Below are 23,463 nucleotides of genomic sequence, written 5' to 3' on the forward strand. Positions count from 1 at the left end.
GATTTGGTTGTGGTCTATGAAGGTTCAAGCCTGTCTTAAGCCTAAGAACCCACCTTTCATGTGTGACGGCCTGAGTATATTTTTAGTTGGGACTCCATTAATCTTTCTTTTTAAACCGTTCCATTTTTATCTGCAAGTTGAATGTTGATAGGGTGAGAAGGAATGTGAAGGGATGTCTGCTTTCTGAGTTAGTTACAGGCATGAGTTCATGATGCTGAGACAGTAACTGTATTGATCAGCACTGCACATGGTGTGGTAAATGTACGCTGGAGATAAGCTTTGAAGTACCTACCTATTTTACAAGTTGCTACTCATCATTTGGCCTTCGTGTCCCCCAACTGCAGGTTTTTAACAGCAGTAGTACCCTAGCCTCCGGCCAAAGTACAAGAGACACGGACCTGTTGGAGTGGGGCCAGAGGAGGGCACAAAGATGATCCTGGGGCTAGAGCCCCTCCCCTGTGAGGACAGGCTGAGAGAGTTGGGGGGTTCAGCTGGAGAAGAGAAGGCTCCAGGGAGACCTTAGCGCGGCCTCACAGGACTGAAAGGGGCTACAGGAAAGGTGGGGACAGACATTTTAGAGCCTGTAGCAATAGGACAAGGGGTAATGGTTTTAAACTAAAAGAAGGTAGATTTCGACTCGAGTAAGGAAGAAATGTTTTACGATGAGGGTGGTGAAGCACTGGCGCAGGTGTGCTCAGAGAGGTGGCTGATGCCCCATCCCGGGAAACATTCAAGGCCAGGTTGGACTGGGCTCTGAGCAACCTGATTGGTTGAAGATGTCCCTGCTCACTGCAGGGGGGTAGGACTAGATGAGCTTTAAAGATCCCTTCCCACCAAAACCATTTTATGATTCTTTCTACACTTTGAGTTTTGTTTGCTGTGGGGTTTGGGACTTCAAATCAGTACTGCAGAAATGGATTGACATGTGTTGCATATTCTTATCTCTTGTTGATAGTACATTACATGAAGCTATGCAGTGCATGGTAAAGCTTGACCTTTCCTTCCAGGCAGTATACCAGAACTTAATCTGAACTGATGTTTGGGTTTACAGTTGTGTGATCATGACACAGGTCATGACGTGCAAAGCTGGATTTGCGCATAGCCTTGACTCAGCAGATGTTGAGGATGTAACAAGCAGTTACATAAGGCCATTTTGGACAGAACTGGGAAAAGAAGTAAGGCTCTGTTGTGATGACTATAAATGAAATTAAGGCAATTTTGCCTGGTTTGTCTGTCAGCGACTGCTAGATTCCCACTTAACTCTTGATCTACATTAAGAGCTAAAGACCTTCATAATCTGTGCTGTACCATCATCTCACAAATAGTTAAGGTACCTGGAAAGCATCTGTCACATTTTCTTCTGTCCTATTACGAAAGCATCAATGTACTTTTCCTGTGAAAACTTTTTCCACATGAGGAATTCTGAGGTCCTCTTCTACTTCAGGATTATTTCAGATGTGGCAATGGATAATTTAGACTGTAGAAGATTCCTGAAAAAGCTTATGTTTGCAAAAGTTTTAAAGGATTGCATAGTCTGAGAAAGCTAATCAAGGCTAAGCAATGAGGCAGTGGTGAAAAAATAATAAGTGAAGTAGCTGGATACTCAGTTCACTGGTAATGATGATGCTTTTACAGCCCGGATTGTTGCGTAGCGCCTGTATGACTTAGTTGTGTGATAAAAACTTGAACTTTGTCATGGTGGGGTTCCACCCAGTCAGACTTCAACCCTAGTGCAGCTGGAAATCTCACTGCGTTGCAGCCTGAGGGTAAACAGGCCCTCAGGAGCTGTGCCGAAATTTATTTTCAGGTCACACACTAAAGCTCGGAAAACTGATAGCTGTACTTTTAAAATTAAAAGTAAAATGCTTTTACAAACCGCTTACAATAGCAAAATAGGAAAGGAGGTCTAGTACTGTTATATGATTAATGGTGACATTTTTCAGCTTAGAAGTTGCAGCCTGACCTGTTTCATTAAATGATGATACATCGCTCTTTACCTGGGAAGAAAACAGTAGATGCTGATTACTTTGCACTTTTTTCAGAAGAACTTGCAGGCAGTGTTTTCATAATTTCTTGAAAACCTCAGAAATGTTCACCTTGATCTTAATCCATCTCATTCAAATCATTACAAGATTATAAAAGGTGTTTTGATTGCTGGAATCAAAGTTGGATCCAATGAACTGATTAAAATACTGTAAAGTTATAATGGAACAAGTCAGAAGAAAATTTAATTTCCTGTTTCATAGCATGTGATAAATCACAAAAATCATTTATATAGATTTGCCGTGTCTGTTAACTTCAGTGTTTATTCTTTGCTCATTCCTCTCAGATTTCACCATTTTAAAACTTTGACCAGTATTAGGAACTTTTGCTGGGGTTTTACTGATTTTTTAAAAAAAGTTTTTTTTTTCAGTGCACTAAATCTTTGCCTCACAGTCATTGTTGATTCAGAATTGACAGCAACAGGATTGACACGAATGGATACACTCTCCTACAAACAAATAGCTGGGGAAGAATAATTTCTTTCCTATTTTCTACACTTAAGTCTCAGGAATCTATTTTTGACCTTGTGCACATATAAGAATTACTGAGGAATGATGGGAGATACTGTTTACAGGCTAAATTGAAGTTGCAACACTCCTCAAACAGAATGAAAATACAAAATGCCTTCAGGCAGCCTTCCCTGGGGTGGAAGCTGGGCGAGGTTTCAGCTTTAAACCTGGCTTTCACTCACAGACACTGCAGGGATTGCCGTTGGAAATGGGTGAAGAAGTGGGTAACTGCGTTCTTGTGGAAGTTAGCATCTCTCTATACTTAGGCTGTGATGGTCTGTAAGGCTATGAAAGGGTGAGGGGAGATAGAGACTGCTGGGAGACCAGAACTCAAACATCTCTCAATTCCCCTTCAGTTTGCTTTATTCAGTCCACTGCAGTTTCTTCATCCTCGTTGATCATATCCAGCCTTCTTTTTGATTCCTCCACACTTTTGGAAAACAACTCAATTAAACATGTTGTTCTTTCACATTAGCATTGTCTTGCTCTAACAATCAAAGGAAAATATGGGGAGTGAATTGCCCGTTGGATCAAACATCATCTTTTGTTGACTGCTTAGCGGCCGTCTGCCCAAAGGCACTCGGCTGACCCCTGCCAGAGCAGAGGTCTGCACGACCTGTTCCCAACCAGCTCTGCTCAAGTAGTAGGTGCCTAGACCCTGGCAAGCAAGCTGGCCAAATCAGTGCTGCTTTCAGTTACACAATACTTGCTCTTTCTAAAGGTGTAATCTTTAACAGAAGTCTAATTTATTTTACCTTGCTTGCATTCTTTCCTCTGATCTTTCTGTTAAACCCAGTAAAATAAGGCAGTAAGTCTGGTGTTACTTTTTGTGTAGCTTGAGGGGGAAAATCAAAATTAGTGCATGTGAAAACACTCTGTCCTGGACCTCTAATTTCAAGATAGGACCATTGGAAAAAAAATTTGCATTTCAGAGTTGCAGGAATAACGGATGTATTTTAGAACAAGTCAGTTAATATTTGGTATTATTTAAATCATTCTTCACATTTAGAGAAGATACTCTAGTGGTGAGGCTAGTTTTAATTCCACTCTGTTTTTACATACTGTAACTTTACATAAGAGGGTTTTTTTTAAATGCTTTTCTGTTGGGTTGTGTCATTAATTTGTATGTTTCCCTTTTTGGCCCTCTCGGTGTTACCTCCTTTGTAAAATCTCACCAAGCTAGTGAATATTTTCCTGAGATAATACGGGCAGCCTTTCATCTAAACCTATACTACCTACCATACTGATAAGATTGGTCAAAGATACATGGGGAAAACTTGACAACTCCTGTTTGCTCTGGCCTTGATCCATACTTCTTGGGCTTTATTCTGCATTTACCCACAGCCCTTTGTGTCAGTCTTGCTCAACCTTCTTGCACATCTCTCCTCATTTGCACACTGCTGGGTTCTCAACTAATGAAAACATTTGCAGCTCTCTTTTTTTAATTGCATTTCAACTTACAGGGGTCCTGACTGCAAATTGCACCAGAAGCCCAGTAATGTCCAAGGTTGAAAACTCAAATGCTGGTCTTCAAAACTGGGCCTCATCTACCCAAGGAAATTATTTTCCAAGACTACTTAAGGTAATTTTAAAACGCTTTCTAAAGTAGTGGAAATGTGTTTGTGAATGACTGATAGTATTCTGAGTCCTGTTTCACTCCTTACTTCTCTCACCAAATTTTTGGGAATCGCTTTTTTACTCCCATGGTTCAGGCATCGTACTTAGTGCTGTTAACCTCCAAACACAACTGCACATTTTCTAAGACCGTAAAGGGTTTAATAACAAATCTTTCACATGTTCTGGCTGACTGTACCAGGTTAAAGGTTTTTAAGTAAAAGCCAGTGCTGAGCATGGCATGTATTATCATTGCACAAACAATACAAAGTCCATTCCTTATCTAATCAGAGGCTTGCTTATATCTCTCTACCAGGTGAGATCTCTATTTATTAACCTCATCACTTTCATTGTTGGAAGAAAGTGGTCTTAACTGCTGATACTCAAATGAATTTTTTTGTCCTGAAAGGGACCCTGGAAAAGGGACCCTTTCCAAAATTTAGTCTTTTTATTTCAGGGTCTGAGTATGTACTTGTGAAGGTACTCACTTCAGACAAAGAACACAGTATTAACTAATTAACGGAAAGATACTGTCTCCTCTCAAGGGTGATTCAAAGTACCTAGATTAGCCTTTTCTCTGACTCACCTTCTGCCTGGCAGAGCCAAAATCTTAGTTTACTCAGGTAATTCCATTTACTCTTGAACTCTCAAAACTGCCTTAATAATCTTGAGTTTAATAAGCCTTGCCTTAGTAAGGTGTGACACACAAAAGTCTGTGTCTCACTTAAAGCCTTGATCCTGTACTCTTGTTTCCTTATAGTGTGTAAGGCTGGCACTCAGCCTTGTGTGACACCGATTTAAAAAGTAGCCAGCATGTAGTCTGGAGCGAGAGCAGCTTTGCATCATGATGAATTCATGTTGCTGCTGTTCCTGCAAGCCAGACTTGCATAAGCAACTATTCAACTCTACCCTTTTCCCTGCTTTCTTGTCCCACCTTCTTCACTTGATTTTTTTTTGTAATCCCAGATCTTGGGTTCATTTCCAGAGCTGTAAACCTCACTGGGAAGCAAGGAAGCTTACTGCCCCCCAAAACTTCCTAGGATGCTTAGAAATGTGATGTGACTTTCTGTAACGAAGCATGGATGAGCTCCAAAAATGTAATATAACGCCCCCCACTATGTATCAAGGCATAGGAAGTAAAAAATGCATATTACTTAATTTAGTAAAAAATCATCCAGTCTAGCTGTTTGAATGGACTAGGGTTAGACTTAGTGTTAGAGCTGTTAGGGTTAAGGTTAGCTTTAAGTTTAGGGCCTGTTAGGCTAGTGTTGGGGTTAAGGTTATGGTCATTAGCATTACAGCCTGGGCACAACTAAAAGACCTCAATTGTGAAAGTCTGTATTTTGTTTTCCTTGTAAGACCTTCAACATGTCATCAGCAGAAATTCAACCATACAGCCTGAACCTGTGCCTTACCCCACCTCTCCCTGGAGTAGGGAGGAGCATCCTCCATTCCTGTACTGCTCTGCCCAGGGGAGAAGTTCTTCTGGCCCTGCCTGACCAGCACTGGCAGACCCAGAGCTCTCAGTGCAGTTTCCAGTTTAACACAAATCTGTTTTTCTCTTTGGTGTCTATTTTAGAGTCTTCTGTGTGCTGCCAAAGGACAGGGTAGATTGCAAAATCTTTCTCCCCAGATAGGTCATTTCCCTGCCCTACTGGCCAAGGGTTGGAGAAGGAAAAAAGACAAAAGTAGACTCATTTACAGATTTCTCAAACCACAGCCCTTTTTATGACTTACATTGCATGTTTCCAATGCTTAGCCACCACAAGACTCTCAGTTGGCTTTTCGGATGCATAACTGAAGATGGTATTCATCTAGAGGCATACATGTGAATATGTATGCCCTTCCCACACACTAGGATAAGCAACTTGTATGCATTTCAAGTTTCTTTTGTACAGGGTAAAATATGTACCAGAAATGTAGGCACCCTTAGTCTAGTAATCACAGCTTCTCTAGCAAGAGGGAAATACAGTATTGGCTGTGTGCTAGACACTGTGTCTGTTCTGGTGCTGCCTCTTTATTAAAGAGGAGGGAATACAAGCACTCTTTTTTCTCCCAGCACAAATAAAGAAACCAGAACTATTTCTTAATAGAAAATTAAAAGCAACAATCCATATTTGATTGAGAGAGCTCAGTTCTGAGAGCTCAGTTCCAGGATCTCAGTTGTGTTACTTCTAGGTTTATTACTCATGTATACTAGTGGATAGTAATATTATTTTCAGCTTTATGGCTAATAGCTATCAATATAACTATGGGCTAGAGAAAACTAATCTGAATATCTTCTACTAATAATAGCGGCTGACTTTCACCTACTTACTAATGCTCCCTTCTCTAGATATCCTCAAAAAATCCTTCCAAGGGAAAATTTGCTATTTTGCTTATTAATGAGCTCGGATCAGATTTGTGAAATGTGACAGATTAAACAAAGACCTACACAGACAAGGGATTCTCTGAAGAGCAGCTAAACAGAGGCTACACGCCATGGAGGCTCTGGGGAGAGTGATGGAGTGATTTACCACCCGAGCAGATGCCTGTGTCTTAGACAAATGCCTAGATGAGTTAAGTGTAGCAACCACTTGTGTAACTTTGTCCCTGACAAAGAACTGCAGACTTATAACAGGACAAAACTAGTTTAGGAATACACTTCTTGCAGTAACACAGCTTGTGTATGTATTAGATCTGCTTTTATAGTGTGAACCTGACACTAATCAATAATATTTTTTATTCATGGAACTATATTAGGCAGTGGCTTATAGTTCTGTACTTTTTGGTAGAGCCCTGTCACTTTGTATCTAAGCAAGTGACCTTGCCTGCTGTGACTTCACCTACAACTAGCATCTGGTCAGGGTGTGATGTAAATGCCACAGGCTCTGAGGCAACCCCGAGGAGCTGAGAAACACAACCTGCCAGAAAAGTCTTGCTCAGCAGTGCCTGCAAACCTCAAGCTCCAGGTGAGTAAAGCTCACTTGCAGACTCAGAGGGTGATGAAGAAATAAAACTTCCCCATCATGAACTTGATTAAACATTCTTCAACTGCAGAAATTGTGAACTTTTGTCTACCAATTTCAGTGCAATTTAGTGATGATAACAGGTTTATGATCTGTATGAATTATGTGGAGCCAAATAATGGCTCAACTTTGTACAGAGTTTGCAAGGCCTCAGAACTGAGGCTTGTCAGACTTTCTCAGTCTGATCTTTTACTGGCCTGTCTGACACTCTGTGTTGTTTGTTTTAGCTGCAACTTTTCTGTTTGACCAAATGTCTGTGGTTAATTGATATTTCTTTTGGTTTATCTTTCTATAGTATGATCACAGTCTTATATAAATAGCAGAACTCTATGTAGAATGGGGTATAGCTGTCTGTTAACGAAATAAAGATCTGGTATAATAGTAGGAGCTCTGAGGAGTGAAGACAAAGGATGAGGCATGAAGGAGCACAGGCATGAAGGGTTTAAGAGCATTTTGGGGGACAGACCTGACAGTGGAGACCTCATGGTTATAAATAACTCAACCAGACCAGCACGGGGAGCATACACATGGCTCAGCCCCACTCAAAGTACAAAAACCAAACAATGAATAAAGAAACTTTGACGAGAGCAGTGGGGTTGAGCTGGTTTCAATCCATGTATCTCTTCCTGACAACTGGGGCTGCCTGGCATTGTGATGATGAGGATGCTCTAAAGAACAGTAATGGGAAACATGTTTATGTTGTTATTCAACTTAACATTGCAATTGCTATACTCCAAGCATGATATGTAGTTTATTATAATTTATTATGACTTCAGTGCAGTGCTGGAACACCATGGTAATTCAAAATCCTGTGCAATTTCACATGACTTCAAATAAGCAAACACTGTGTTAAGATGAAATGCTCCACATGAGGAATGCCTAAAAAACCCCAACTGGTCAGAGGACTCTAACATGAAGTGTGTGCAGCTGCACCAGTCCATAATCTGACTTGAACACATACTCAGGCTTAGAAATGCTCTTCACTATATTTACTCAGAGACAGTTATCAAAGAGTTTCTCCCTGTTCTAACCATCCATCTCCTTCTCACCCTATCCACTCTTAAAATATCTGAACCAGATACTGGAAGACCAGAAGTAGAATTCAAGTAACTTCATATCTATTGGAATCATATCCATCTGTTCTTATCCATTTTCTTCTGTCATGGAAGTGGTCCCTGCTCCTCAGCTTGCTCGGAATGCAAAGTTGTGGCAGACTGTGAATGGTACCCTCAAGCCTTGTCTTCTTATTTGTGTAGGTAAGCATCAAGCCAGAGTTCTCCTGAATTCTTCAGAGAGCTGAGAGAGAAAGAGCCCAAGAGGCCACATTATGCAGGGTTGCTTAGGGGAGAAAATAAAGAAATAAGGATTTCTGTGTGTTGATTTGTAGGAGAGGAACAAGCCAACTCTCATTCTTAGGATTCCAGTCTCTCCTACATCCCTCTGCAATTTTTTTGCCAGTGTGTTGTTACTTACTGCACAATGTCTGCAAAAGCCGTGAGCAACGGCTTACACTGGTACTCAATGCCATGTTTGGCACACAAGGACTTCACCAGAGGAGCCACCTTCCAGTAGTTGTGTCTTGGCATTGTGGGGAATAGGCTGTCAACAGGAGACAGACAAAGTCTCTTCACTGCTCCGTAAAATATATTACCGTTCACATGCATTATTACTTCCCAGAAATCACCCAGCTCACACTGAGTAGGGTCTTTAGTTGCTCCTGGCTCTTCCTTCCCCTTGGTGTACTTCTAGCACAAGTAACTCCTAAGACTTTCCTGCTTTCCTCCTCTGTTATTTTCCACAGTTGGCTCTACCATCTCTGAAGCAACATTTCTCCAAATTAAGTGATGCCATAAGCCGGAAGAAACTACTTCCCCCGCCCCCCCTCCCCCCCCCCCCCATCCACCCCTTCCTCCACAAGTAACCATCTCCATAGCAGAGAAAAGGAGATGACCCCATATTTCAGTTGCATATCTCAGTCTCTAGCCTAATAGTGTAAGTAGTCAGTATAGGCAGGCTTAAACTACTATGTCAGACTATTAACAGTGGCTTAGCATGTACATTTTCACTAATGCTTACGAGCCACTACTTTAGATAGACGCTGTTGCTGTCTATATGGTTTCATAGATCCTGCCCATGTTGAGTTTAAGCTAGTCCTTCTCACCTTCCTGAGGGTCCAGCAAAGGTTTTGAATTACATTATGATTCTCTTTAGGGTTTTCAGTCTTTTTAAGACTTTTTAATTATTTGTAGAATTCAGAGCAAAGAAGAATAGGGAAAAGAAGAAAGAATAAAAAAAAAATTTAGAAAAAGAAGAAAATTCTCTCTCAGGGTGCATACTCACTGATGTTCAATCTGGAAGTTCAGATGCCCAGTAAACCAGTCATTGAACAGAGACTGTTCAACATTGCATGTTGCCTGGAGCTAGAGGAGGGGAAAGAAAGCAAAGTCAATACAGATCAGTAGACAAATGAGAAAGGCTGTGGTCAAAGAGCACAGTATGCTGTGCTGCTTTGGTCTATTGTCTTCTTTTAGGCTAAGCTTAGCTACCTCAAGCTAGGGATCATAATCCTCCTTCAGCTTTGTGGACCAGCAGAGCTATGTAGCCTGGCTACCGTGGCTCATAATAAAACTAGGACTTGGCTATGTGCTCTTGTGAATGCAAGTGAACAGACAGTCAGAAGTTCCTCCTGGATCTTCTCAAACCTATGTCTGCAGAAAAAAAAGATAGTAGGGTACTTCTGTGGTGGTCAGACTTTACTGCTGGACTCCACTAAGTCTCTCTGCAAAGAGGGGACCCCAAACTTTCATTCTGCTAGTGTGAAATTGCTCAGCAAGAGCAGGACACAAACCTCCATCTCTGCATGAGCAGAAAAGGTTCAAGACAGAAAGGTGCAGTAAGTGAAGAGGTAGGTATGTTTAGGAAATAGAGCTGGGACTAGCTTTGATTTTAGATTGACCATCAACTTGTCATTGCTGTCTTCCTTTACTGCTAACCATAACTGAATCCTGTTATTCTATTAACCTTCACTTCCCAACAGGTTAATGCAATAGAGGTTAATGCAATAGAGGACTTGCTGGTCTTATAGTTTGCATTTGTACTTTTATGGCCACAATTCTTAATAACAGAAAATATTTTACCTGAGTAGACACCCAGTCCAAATTTTTGTCATAGTAGATATCCATAGGGATGTGGTTCATCTGCGAAACCCAGACAAACCAGCTACTCTCCAGCATCCTGTGCAATCAGACAAGAGGGCAGAATTCAGTAACAGGCAAGCAAGTCAATGACGAGCCACTGAAATAACAGAACAGCCAGATTTACAAACACACAGCTAAACGCTGGCCTTGCTAATCCAGCACCCAGAAGAACTTCCAAAACCTGGAATTTTCATACTTCCTTATGAAACTCATGATTATTTAATATGTTTTGTTATAAAACTGACTTAGCCTGGTGTTCATCTTGTTTTATCTGTAGCCAAGGACCAAACTGAGCTGATTAGAATCAGTAAAATGATCCAAGTGAAGAACATACTGTCCATTCAAGCCAGTGCTGCTGTAACGCCTGGGCATTTGCAAGCCCAGGCTAAGCTGTTTCTGTGAAACCTTCTCTTTCTCTAACCAGACCACACCCAAAGCACTGAATGTTATGTAGGGGAAGTACTTTTCAATTTGGTCGGCACTCAATGAAGTCTCTCTGCTGCCAGAGCCCATGAGGTGACATAAAACTTGAGCAGAAGACTCTTAGTTTAACTTAAATTACAAAACTAAGCAAAAAATGAGATGGTAAATGAGAACATGGAAAGCAGAAAAAGGTAGGCAGGCACAGATGGAAAGAATATGTAGAGGAAGGCTGAAGAACCTTCTAAACAGATATCACCTGAATATAAAATAATACGCGAGGAGACTCTTTATTTCTAATAATGATCCATAAGTAAAAAAGAATCTGATATAGAAGGTCAGCATCCAGGCCAAATCCTACCAAAACCAGAGACAAGAAGAAAATAAAATAATTATAAATTACATTTGCTGAAATATTTTTCTAAGCTTCATGTTATATGTACAAGAAAACAATCTACATTCAGCTTCTGTAACATTTTGCTAAATGAAATCATCTGGAGCAATCCAAGTTAACATAAGCTAATAACACTTTTTTTCATGGCTTGCTGTAATAGAGATGAATCTGAGCATTTACACTCAATAAGTAGATTAATATATCAGCAAATTACTGTGCACTCAGAAATAGGAGTTGAAGACTTGTATTAAATTATTGGCCAGGACTCCACAGTGAACCAACTGCTAGACCAGTGATCTCATTTAAGCTGGAAGTTGCTCCGTCCTCCTGCATGCATAACACATGCAAGAGAAGGAAGAATGAAGCATTAATTCTGGCTGCTTGGCATAGGAAGTAGTGCCAAGTATATGCATACTGCTAACAAATCAACAACAGTTCCCGTAAATTCACATCTTTCCCTTCCTGACCGCTATGGAGACAGTGCACTCCACAGTTCTGCAAATGAAGCAAAGCAGTACAATCCCAACAGCCTCTTGCTTGTTTTCAGGCCTTTATCATCAAGCTGGGGAACATAACGGGTTTAGCAGAAAGTGCGCAGGGCCACTGAAAATACTGCACCAAACTGACCACCATATTAGATCGAACTGAACGACAGTGTGTCACGCAGCAGGGGCTGAGCTCTGGACAGAGGCTGGCTCCATGTGCAGAAGAAAGGTTGAAGGCCCACGACTGACCCCTTCTTAGTTGCACAAGCAGCAGTACTTACCACCCAATACCGTTTTGTGTATGCAATGTAAAACGTGTGGTAGTGGAAGTAGGTGGGAAACAGGAGCGGAGGAAGAGCTGTAAAGAAGAATTCATTATCACTGGTAATGTCATGGACTGGATGACAGATAATCAAACTGCAAGTAAAGGATCCCTAAACAGCTACTCAATATGGAGAATATTCTGAGAAGTTTCAGAGCTGTAGAATTGTCTGGGTGCTATCAGTAGGCATCAATGCAGGCAAACAATAAGCAACCCGGGAGCCTGCTGACCTCCAGAGGTAGAACAAAGGTAAGACAAGAAGCTCTCTGAAGCTTGACTGGGGACAGTTCCTGCTCCTCAGCATGACAGTCTGCTACTGCTCGTGTCATCTGTCAACACAGGTAGCATTACCTTCGGTTTCCTCATGGAGAGCTGTGACCACAGCTTCTTTTAGAAAAGAGTGAAAACAAAAAGGGGTGTGGAGAATCCTGAAAAATAAGGAGAACAAGACCCCAAAAACTTAGTAATCCTTTTGAGTACCACAGTAACCACTTCACAAGAAAGCAACTGACTGGTAGATACTGGTTAGGATGCTATATGGGGTTCTGAGCAACCTGATCAAGTCTGTTAATCCAATAGTGCTTACAAACCTGGGATTTCATTTCAGGCTTGTAACTGAGGAACAGCCACAGAGGAGTATTTTGAGAAGTACCTTCCACAGCCTCAAAGCTTATCTGGCTCCCCAGTCAGTTGTTCAAAGCATGGGAACAAGGATACATATGAAATCCTACTAGGGATTTTGGGCTGCAAGAAAACCTCAAACTCAACCTTCCAAAGGGACATCTCACTTGTACTTAAACAAAACAAACCAACAAAAAGAACCCATGGACTATTCTTTAAATATGAGTGTTAGTGAAAGACGTGGTATGACACAGTAACATGGGATCACCTTCCTTAACTAGGCATTTCTGAGCTGCATATCTGAGATAAGCATATCTGAACTAGCCCTGCTAGTTCTGTTTAGCCATGTGAGAGAAGAGCCATTGCTGGAGGGCAGCTCCTGCCATCCTGAGAGCTCAAGGGAGAAAACAGGTCAAATGAATCACACCTTAAAAGTGCCCATTTTTTTAGGTTCAAATTCATATTGTCCTCTTTACAGGCAAGCAGACCCAACTATTCTGGAGAGATGCAAGAGGTGATATCTCCTTGTTCTATGTTGAAGTTGTGCTGCTTTGCAAAAGTGACAAAGCTTCACTAAGATGGGGAGAAGGGGCAGGAGTGTTAACCTAGAGATCAGAGCACCAACAGTGGAGAAATTCTGAATTTTTCCTCTGCTCTGCTTATGCACTTTATTAGCCATACATTGTACAGCTCACAAACAGTCCCTGGAGCCCTCATCACACGTAACATCCTTAATTAGTGAGTTAAGAGTCTTTCTCCTTCTCTCTGTCCAAATAGATGTAGATTTATTTTTGCAAAGCCGTACAGTTTCAAGACGACCTGGGTACCCTACACTTTTTCTACCCTGGAACAAACAAGCCATTTGGTTAGAAATTCTAATTTCTAATTTCACAAGGCAAATGAATGTGTTTCAAGTCAAGACGGGCACAGAAACCTGATCTCACATAGGATCATATGATAATTCAGGCTGGAAGGGACCTCAGGATCTCAGAGCAGCAGCAGCTATAAGGTCAGAACAGGTTACTCAGGTGTTTAGTCAGGTCTTCAACTCCTCCAAAAATCAGATGCAAACTGATTATTACGCTCTTTGATGCAGGCACCTTAGTTCTGCTCAAGTCCTACAGGTCAAAAGTAAGATCTATAAGCCCCATTAGTACCCCTCATGGTATTGCAGGAGAATGGAGATACTCACTGATGAAGAAGTATTTGTGTTGGTGATTGTATGGCATGTATTTTTTCTTTTTGATCCCAAGCTGTGAGAAAAAACAGCAAAAAAACCCCTGAGGTGAAACTAAGCAATCTGCACAGGTAACTTGCTGTTTTCCATTCATTCTGCCCCAGAGGCACTCTTCTTGCACACTTCCCACAACCCTCAATCCTACGGTCTCACTCTTGTGTAGCTGTCCTATTAGTTTACATACATCATACACCCTTTCTATAAACCCTCATTCCATTAACGTAAGGCTTTAATGCCTTACAGCTTTGTCAAGTCCTCAGAGATAAACTGTTAACCAAGCATGAGATTTTTCTCCAGTAGGGAAAAATAAATAAGTGCTAAAAAGTAGTTCTAGATATGACAAGCCAAAACAGAGGTAACAGCCTATAAAAAAACCCCTACACTGGTATATGGTAGGAAGGAAACTGCTGTCATAGATACCACCACTGTCCCGGTTGGAACAGAATGATGTGGTAAAAACTATAGCAGAACACTTCATCCATTAAAAGGTGAATTGATCTGTAAGTTTTGATAAAAATATTTTTGAGGGTGGATAGAGGTGAATTTTAACTGGTGAATTTCCTTGGGTTTGTGTTCTTACCACATTCATAATTCATTTTGTGAAATACTAGATACTTCAAGGCTAAGTTATATTATCGGTCAAAAATAGTCATATGTATTTTCTCTCTTCCCCCCTCCCTTCTCTGATTCTGTACAATTAAATGACAGTTTCATGAGGGAAAAGGTCTTCCAAGGGGAAAAATATTTCCCTGCTGCAGCTACTCTGGCAGAGTCTCAGTGAAGCTGTACAGCAAAAGGGGTTCAATGTTGTCTCAGGTTGTTGCTTCTGAAAGTGGCCAAGCAGCACCAGTTGAGAACATCCCAGGTGGTCAAATGGCTTGTGCCCACTAGAGGGACGTGCCACCAACCCACAGAGCCACAGCCTTGGCTACTCAGTCCTGCTGCCTTCCACAGCAGGGCTCTGCCTTTGCCTAGAAGGCATAAACATGACAAAGGTACCTGCATCTCTGAGCCTCAGGCATTAGTATTAAAATAACAATCCCAGACCAACTGCAGACATGCTTTATATTAATGCTTACAAGTTATCTAGTAATCATTAATTACTGAGTTGTTCTACTAGGTCATTAAGTTGCTATAACCTTTAATAGTCTTTTTGATGATGGATTTTCCACCTTATATATAATGCATATACATCATGTCTAATTTATTTACAAATACTTGTCAGCTGTTCAAGATTTTTTTTTAAGGAACTTAATGTGAGCTGTGACCTGCTTACAAAGGCTGAAGAAAGTAGACACAGATGAAAACATTTTTTTTTTCCAGAAACTGTCATCACATCTTAGTTTTAGATCTTTATGGTAGAGCATGCATTTTGTTGACTAAAGTGTTCTTCCCAGTTCCTGGTACATGAATGTGCACACAGACACTGACCTCTACAGATAATTTCTTCCCCAAAGTAAACAAGAAAGGGTGCATATCAATATCAGGATCTTTCTCAAAGCAGTTTGGTTTGGCATGGTGCTGGGAGTGCAGAAGAGTCCACCATTTGGCTGATGCCCCCTGTTTTAGTGAAGAACAAAGTATGAGAAGTACAATGCTTTCAGAGCCAGATTCTCTCCGATTCCCTCCTTCACCCACTGCTGAACCCATTGTCTTCCACAGAGTCATCAGAACACACACTTTTACAGGAAAGTCATGAAATCTAAGAAATTCTCCAGGGACAAGTACTTACAATCAAATGGCACATCACAAATTTATGCAGCAAGTGGTTCCACTTGGTCTTCCTGAATACTGAAAGATGTCCCAAATCATGTTGTAACCATGAAGCTTGGACCTGGAATAGGAAAAATAAAACATTTGGAGTGGGCAAAAAGAGGAATTGGGACCAGGACAGTGCCACACCCATCCTTTGCTTTGAAACATCAAGATTTATTTCTCAGACACTGCTCCAAAGTCACAATCAGAAAGGAATTACGAAATCCTGATACTTCTAAGGCTTTCCTCAGAATCTACCTTGCTGAAAGAATCCCAGACTAGGTTTAGTGGGGACTCCCCACATGCAGAATTTCTTTACATCTTCTGTAAACACATGCCATATAGTGATTGTCTTATGACAAAGGAGGACTATCCCAAGTAAGGAAATGGAGGGCTACAAAACTGCAATAGTATTGTGTATCTAAGTTGATGCAAGGCCATGTGTACATGCTGTGGACTTAGTTGCTTACCTGGGAAATGGTCAGCACCACCAGAGAGATGATGAAGGGCATTAAGGATGTCCCAAAGTAGAGGAGGATGAGCCAAGCAGCAGTATCCAACAGGAGGATGTGAGCAAGGTGCAGGAAGAAGAAGAGTTGATTTGGCTTCAGAAGTCCCATTTTCTCAACAGTAGCACGCAGTTCACGGAAGTCTTTCACCAGCATTTTCTGTGGAAAGCACCAGTGTCACATGTTCCGTGTTTATAGCGTGGCACTGCAGCCTCAAAAGCCCAGGACTACTTTAATAGATAGATGAATATATGTTTTCACTTTACTCTTCCCAAGATTAACAGGGGAGGGTTAAATGCTTGTATGAAAATGGCACATACAGGAAGGAGGATGGAAGGAGAAATGAGCACAGCCCAGGTGCCAGACCAACACCTTTGGCTTTGCAAGCTCTGCAGGTGCCTTTCAAACCTGATTCCTGTCTTCATGCAACCCAACCCTCAAAGGAGCTTGCCAGACTACTTTCCCAATCATCTGGGGGAAATGGAGTTTGCATGGAGCAAGGCACATGCAGGCTCTGGTACAGGCCAGCTATGGGATTGAGAAATAGGCAAGGCATGGCCACAGAGGGGTGGGAGGGTTCACAAGGGTCCCACCTACATAGGAAGCGTGGCCATGCTGTTCTGGGACAGCCAGGCTGCTCTGGAATGTGTTTCTGATGCCTGAGTTAAATGGGGCCATGTATCACCTTTCCCCTCTTCACTATGCAGTGTGGGATTATGCAAAGGAAAAGTCAGGGCAGGCTAGGAGGAATGGAAAAAACAGATGGTCTTGGCTAGTGGGAAGCAATGAGGACCATACAGCCCAGGGAATGTTTGTACTCCAAGACTATTCCTGTTCTGTTGCCTGTGCCTCTTTCACGATGTTTTCTTTGACACACCAGATTGGTTACTCTCACAGTGCCATCAACAACGCTCCTGTGAATGATCGTTCTGTGAGTGACCTGGACAGTGCTACAAGAAGGCTGACCAAAAGAGCAATGCCAATACAGCCTGTGAAACTTAGTTCAAGGCTAAAAACACGCTACCTGCAGATGCCTACAACAGAAGGGAGTACAGTCTGAAAATTACTATCAACTGGAAAGAATGACTGAATTTTTGGCTATCTCTTTCTCAAAGCAAGGGAAAGAAGAAATTGTGATAGCTGTGATATTCATGAGAGCAAAACAAGGCCCTGCTATTTATGTAGAGTTGCTGTGATAAGAAAAATTAATCTTCAGTAATCTTATTCTCAACCGCATAATGTGGACTTAAACTAATATTCATGTATTGTTTATAAGTAATGGCACAAAACACTCGTGGAGACCCTGGATCCCATTGTTCCAGGAGCTATGTTGATACAGAATAACAAAGTGTAATCTCAGAATATTTCCCTTTAATTCACCTTTGATCCAATTTACAAGGATAGACTTACATTTTTAGTGGGCTCAATACTGGGTTGATCTGGTGCTAGCTCCCCAATCTCCAGTGACTTCAAGTACTTGCTCACCAGCACCTTGTCAACGTGGAATGCTACAAAGGCGTCCTGCAAATGCACAAAAGTAAGAAGATGTAAGAAAAACAAATTCTGTGTTACTAACCTCAGTCTGCTGTGCACAGCAAGACATTCATTCACTGCGGAGGAACCACAAAAGGAAGGATGGCTGGTTTCACTTTCTATTTCCTCAAGTTTTGTCGACCTTTTTCTTCCTGTGTTTGTTCTATGCTCTTACATGAGATCTTATTTCAGCTAGCAAATGGAAGAGGTCTGACTTCCACTGTTGTGATTACTAGAGGTATGCAAGCTCCATAATACAAAATCGAATCAATCTCCATCGTATGCCTAAAGCAGAGTCTAGCTGCCTTGCCTTTCTTCTCCCCCCTCTTCTTAACCCAAATATTAGTGATGTTCACATCTTCCTGGACATCCAGGTGCCAAAAAGACCTTTGTTATCAGCAGACCAGAATCTTCTTTGTTGTGCAATTTGTCAAAAGAGAACATTTCCCTTTAAATCTGACCACTTAAAAGAAAAATGTGGTTCCTCTTATTCACTGGGTAGAGAACTCCACTCCCAAATTAACTAAGACAGGAAGCATTTCATCAAGTGACACCAGAGAACTTTCTGTTTTTCTCCTTAGTACTTGGAAGTATGAATGCAAGGACACAATTTGTAAGCACAGGCCTGGTGTTACTGATCTCTCTTAAAGATAGGAGCATGAAAAAGCAGTGGTGTGGTAGCCTGTAGGCAGGGCTGGGGACAGGAAGGACAGGATGCAAAAAAGCAGAAGAGAAGGCAACTGCATTGGCAGAGCATGAAGGGGGCAACTGGAGCCCTGAAGCACAGCTGAGGCTGAGCGGAGCTGTGAATTCAGTCTGTAGGACAGGAACTTCCCCTGAAGATTCTCCAACCATAGAAAATTGCTTTTGTACATTGGTGCCTTCAATTTACATGCCTGCTTTTGTGCCATCTTTCATGCAATTTCATTTAGTCATCCTAAACAGACCAGAATCAGTGCTTTGCTGCATTCCAGCCCCAGGGTTACTCTGGGCAAATGTTTATTAAAAACGGTTGTGTGACAAAATGAAGTTGCTTAGCTAATCTCTTTGAGCAAACTGCTACAGAATTGCTGTCCTCTACTCCAGAATAATACAGGTTTGGGCAACTGCATGACTAACACTGAGCCATATATATAACATACAGTGGGTTTAAATTCCATGCACAATTGCCATCACCAATGAACCCAAAAATCAGCAAGCAGTTTCTCTGCAAAACAATCTACTGAAAGTACCTGGTTGTTTCATGATATTGCAACACCAGCTGTTTTTACAGCCTCCAAAATTCAACCAAATTTTGCCAAATTCACCCCAAAATTCCAGTCTTAAGACTGTTGCTCCTGTTCTCTAAGTTACCTCATTCTCTAATTCTGCTCTTTTATCCTTTGAGAAACACCACAACAAAAAGCAGCAATAAAAGGGCTCCACGGTTTTGTGCTGTATCACCCTTACCAACATTGTGGCATTGATCATACTCATTTTTCCATTTTGCTGGTTTCTTTTCTTACTGGTAAAATCTTCCAGTCAAATCAAGATAATTTCTTAATTTTTCATAATACACATCCAAAAGATTAAGCAGTTGACCTATTCCAAGATGCACAGACCTCACTAAAGTCTTATGGATTTTGTTCATAAATCCCTTCACTTCTTTTTGTCTCTGCCTCCCAGACTAACTCAAGAGCCCACTGAATTCACAGTGTCTCGTGAAACTGCTTTTAGTAACAAAGAGGAGTTTCCTACTTCACCCACAGTGTCCTAGATATATTCCCACTGCAACTCAGTGTGGATATAACCGAGTTTGCTCTAAACCAGATAGTTCACACATAATCAGGCTATACAAGAGAGTGCAGAAGTCCATTTACCTGCTTCTCTTAGAGGCTGACTAGTGCCAGCATGGCTTTCTCTGTACTGCATTACACAAACCTGCACTATAGCAAATATTCCACCTCTGAACAGTTTTTGCTGAGGCAAAGATGCACAGCTTGCAAGCATGCAGAGTTCAAGCAAGGCAAGATACTCCACTCTCACACGTATCAATTGGCCTTGGCTTAAATACCAATTCTGAATATTGTGCCTTGTCAGAAGCAAGGATGCTGTTGTTACCCAAAAGTGCCAAGCTGATGAAGATTTATGTGTTCTTCAGCATCTCTGGAGCAAAATAACACCCCTTCCTATTAATTTCATTTACAGCCCCTGAGCTGGACTTTTATCATGTATGCTTAAAAAGAGAGAAGGGAAATAACCAGACCTTTTTCCATTACGGTGCACAGCTTATTTAATGTGCTTCACACTTGAGTGTTGAGACAGTTTTGCCGGTGTCATAAAACTGGCTGAAGTCTTTCGGGGCTTAATGATTTGGACATGAAACTAAGCTATAGGAACCCACCCAAATCCCAGAAATATGCATTTTCCAAGTTTATGCCTTGTCTGGGGTATTCCAGCATGCTAGAATGAAAGAAATCTAACAGTACTAACTAGAGCAAATGAACGACAGAAAATACAGAATACAAGTGTAGCTAATACAGAACTTGAAATTTAAACTTAGCAGACTGAAAATTATTTTTATTTCCACGACCCTCAAATATCCCTTACATACGGAAGATCAGGGAACTATCTGTTGGGTTTTTTTTTTTCTTTCAAAGCAGGGAAGCAATTACATTTCTCACATTTTTGTAGATATGTTAATTTACCAGTATTTTCTACCCTTCCTGCATATACAAGAAAGCAGGAACTCCAGGAAATTTGCTGAGCGTTTTGGTGTGTTTACCACAAGTTTTCATGGCACTAAAATAGCAGTTAGACAAGGAAACATGAGGAGCAGGTGCCTTTTTGCCCACACACCAACCCGCCAGCAGCAGGACACTTGTTAACTGGCCAATTCTTTCAATTTTGTTCATCTCAAAGGTCAGAAGGACCATTTGCAATAACTACGGAAACTTTTCCGGAAGACTGCCTGGGAAAGCATGCTGGTTTTGCTCTCCCTCTGAGCTGTGCCGGGCGGTATTTAAGAGGGGTACCTTGCCTAAAGGTTTATTTCTGGAAGCAGCTGCTGTTGCTGCCACGGGGCTGATGCACTGCTTGTGGCACCTTCCCCTGGCTGTAAGAATCACTGCAGGGCACAGCAGCTGCAAAAGCAAGATCAGGAGATAAGAGGAAGCCTAAAGACTTCAGCTGGATAAACAGTTAGAGCCTGCTCGCCCCACGGGCTAAGCCTCCCCATTTGCCCGTTTCATGGAGCTGGAAAGTTTCCAGGGAGCTGCAATACCCCGACCTGCTCCGTACCCCTGAGCCCCACCAATTCCCCCCCCGCCCCCAAATCACCTCCCAAGCTGTCACTGCACGATCTTTGCCGGGCACCGGCCTCGCCCACCCCGCACCCCAAAAACCAGCCGGTAGCAAGGGCCCCCCCAGCCCCGCCGCTCACCGTGGCGTCCTGCCCGGCGTGGCTGCCGAGGAGCCGGGCCCCCCCCGGGTGCCTGCGGCAGAAGCGGCTGATGTCGTACACCTTCCTCTCGATCACCAGCCACCGCTCCTGCGGCCGCGGCCCCCGCCCGCTGCGCTCCCCGATCTCCTCCCAGGTGAAGCGCCGCAGCGCCGGACCCGCCGCGGGGTGCCCATCGCGCTCTTCACGCACCTCCGCGACCCCCCGCAGCGGTGCCATCCTCATCACCCTCCCGCTTGGCAGCCCCAGCACCCCGCTGTCACCAGGGCATATAAGGGCGGGACGCGCCCCAGCCCGGCCCCCGCCCTCCCCCTTGTCCCCGTCCCCGGGAGATCGGCACAGAGGTTTTTGGGGGAAGGAGGGAAGGTGCTGGGCTGCAGGCAGAGCTCCTGCACAGGCTCCAGCTGCTCTGGGTCTTCCCCCCCAATTTCTCCTTCCCGGCCCCGGCAGCCCCCTGCAATCCGAGTGCACGAAGCGCAGCAGGAACCACAGGGAAGGACCATCCGACCGCTCAGGTTTTTTCTCGGCTAGCTCGTTCTGTGCCCAAGACAGGCTTCCTGAGCTCTGACAGGGAAAACTTCACTTAAAATACAACCCTGATTAACCCGCTGTTAAGCAGAAAAAATATCACTCTGCAGCTTACTTTAGATGTTACAGTCCATGAACCCATTTAGCTGAAGCAAGAAGTCATACACATTCTTACGCCCGATTTTTTATTCAAAAAAAGCACATAGTAATCTCTTAAGAACTCAGAATCACGGAATCCCAGAATCATCCGGTTTAGAAAAGCCCTTGAAGCTCCTCCAGTCCAACCATGAACCTCACACTGACCGTTCCCAACTCCACCAGATCCCTCAGCGCTGGGTCAGCCCGACTCTTCAACCCCTCCAGGGATGGGGACTCCCCCCTGCCCTGGGCAGCCCATTCCAACGCCCAACAGCCCCTTCTGCACAGAAATCCTTCCTCAGAGCCAGCCTGACCCTGCCCTGGGCAGCTTGAGGCCATTCCCTCTGGTCCTGTCCCTTGTTCCTTGGTTCAAGAGCCTCATCATATTTAGCATTATATTTAAAACCTGATGAAAAATGTTTCTGTATTTCCAGTTCTCCAGGAGCAGGCGGCTTCCCCAGTGCCCTTTACAGCAATAATCCCCTTCTCAGAGCTCTGCACTTGCTGCTTCTGTTACCTCAGATAAACCTGGGATGGCACACACAAAGTGTTATATCAGGTTCTGATGGTAGGTTATGAAACTGCTTTTTCCTTGCCTGCCCCCTTCTTGTTTGTAAAATTCTTAAGTAAACGACTTGGGGACTCCAGGAAATTAGTATTAACTGCAAAACACTTGGTTCAGCTTTGCCTATCTTTCTAAACAATCACAGCGTTCACATAATTTTCTCCTTTCAAAACAAACCACAACATCTTGAAAATATTGTAAAACCACAACTGAGTCAATCATTTATTCCACAGAAAAACACATGTTAAAGCCCACATCATTATCATCCCAATAATCACAATTAGGATAGGGTTTGCAAAGCATGTGATTAAAGCTGAAATTAATTTGTCTACTATCTTTTGATGGTTTGCGTTATTTCATTTGAATTAATTCCTATGCACTGGTAACATTTCTCACACATCTACTTGCAACTTTTTTTTCCTCAGTGCTCATTTGCTTTTGAGTCTGTTTGGGCTAGTAAAGTCCTCATTTGATAATAATTCTGCAGTCTGTATTTCAAGTTAGAAATGCTGATCCAAAGAACCAGGAGAAATCTCATATTGTTTTCATTGTTTAGTTGTTTAAGTAGTGTTTATGGCTCTTCCCCTTTATTAAGGAGGTGTGAAAACACCAAAGTCGATTTCTTAGCCCAGCTCTTAATGACAGCCAATGCAATAAGGTGCCTTAAAAAGTGTAATAATTATCATCCGTTTATTTGATTCTCCCCTGTCTCAGTAGGCAGGCAGAACACATCTTTCCCTCCTCATTCCTGGGCTTTGCCATCCCTTAGGCTCACATCGGGTACTTTTTACAGAATACCTTTTTATAACATTTGAGATAAGCCATCTCTAGTGCACACCTTCAGGAGTACAGCAGAACTTGATCCTTTTAGCTTCCCTCTTACACTGAATGCTCAACCTTATTCAGCAGAAAATGAGGGAGAATTCAGACCTCCTTGTCCTACGTTCATATCTCCTTAGCTGCTTTCTTTGACCCTAAAATCCCGCATAAAGTTAAATTTGTTTTTGGCAACATCACTAAGAGATTTTCTATTTCATCTTTTTCTCCACTTTCTGAGGATCTCAGATGGCCAGGGGAATCTGACAATACACAAGAAAAATAAGTTCAAACCCCCTTGGTATTTTACCTTTCCAGTGAATCACAGCT

General features: G+C 42.4%; 1 protein-coding gene across 1 annotated transcript; it reads right to left on the bottom strand.

The window, feature by feature from the left end:
• Positions 1-8,042: 8,042 nt before the first annotated feature.
• On the bottom strand, positions 8,043-21,305 carry LOC141965836 (acyl-CoA (8-3)-desaturase-like). The gene is made up of 12 exons (XM_074917950.1): positions 21,069-21,305; positions 17,525-17,635; positions 16,076-16,273; positions 15,583-15,684; positions 15,282-15,410; positions 13,806-13,866; positions 11,952-12,028; positions 11,051-11,148; positions 10,312-10,408; positions 9,515-9,594; positions 8,648-8,773; positions 8,043-8,470 (listed from the first exon to the last, which is right to left on the bottom strand). The coding sequence occupies exons 1-12, from the start codon at positions 21,303-21,305 to the stop codon at positions 8,419-8,421; spliced, it is 1,368 nt and encodes a 455-aa protein (XP_074774051.1). The 3' UTR covers positions 8,043-8,418.
• Positions 21,306-23,463: the final 2,158 nt, after the last annotated feature.

This window comes from Athene noctua, chromosome 14 (assembly GCF_965140245.1).
Source record: "Athene noctua chromosome 14, bAthNoc1.hap1.1, whole genome shotgun sequence".
Lineage (NCBI taxonomy): Eukaryota > Metazoa > Chordata > Aves > Strigiformes > Strigidae > Athene > Athene noctua.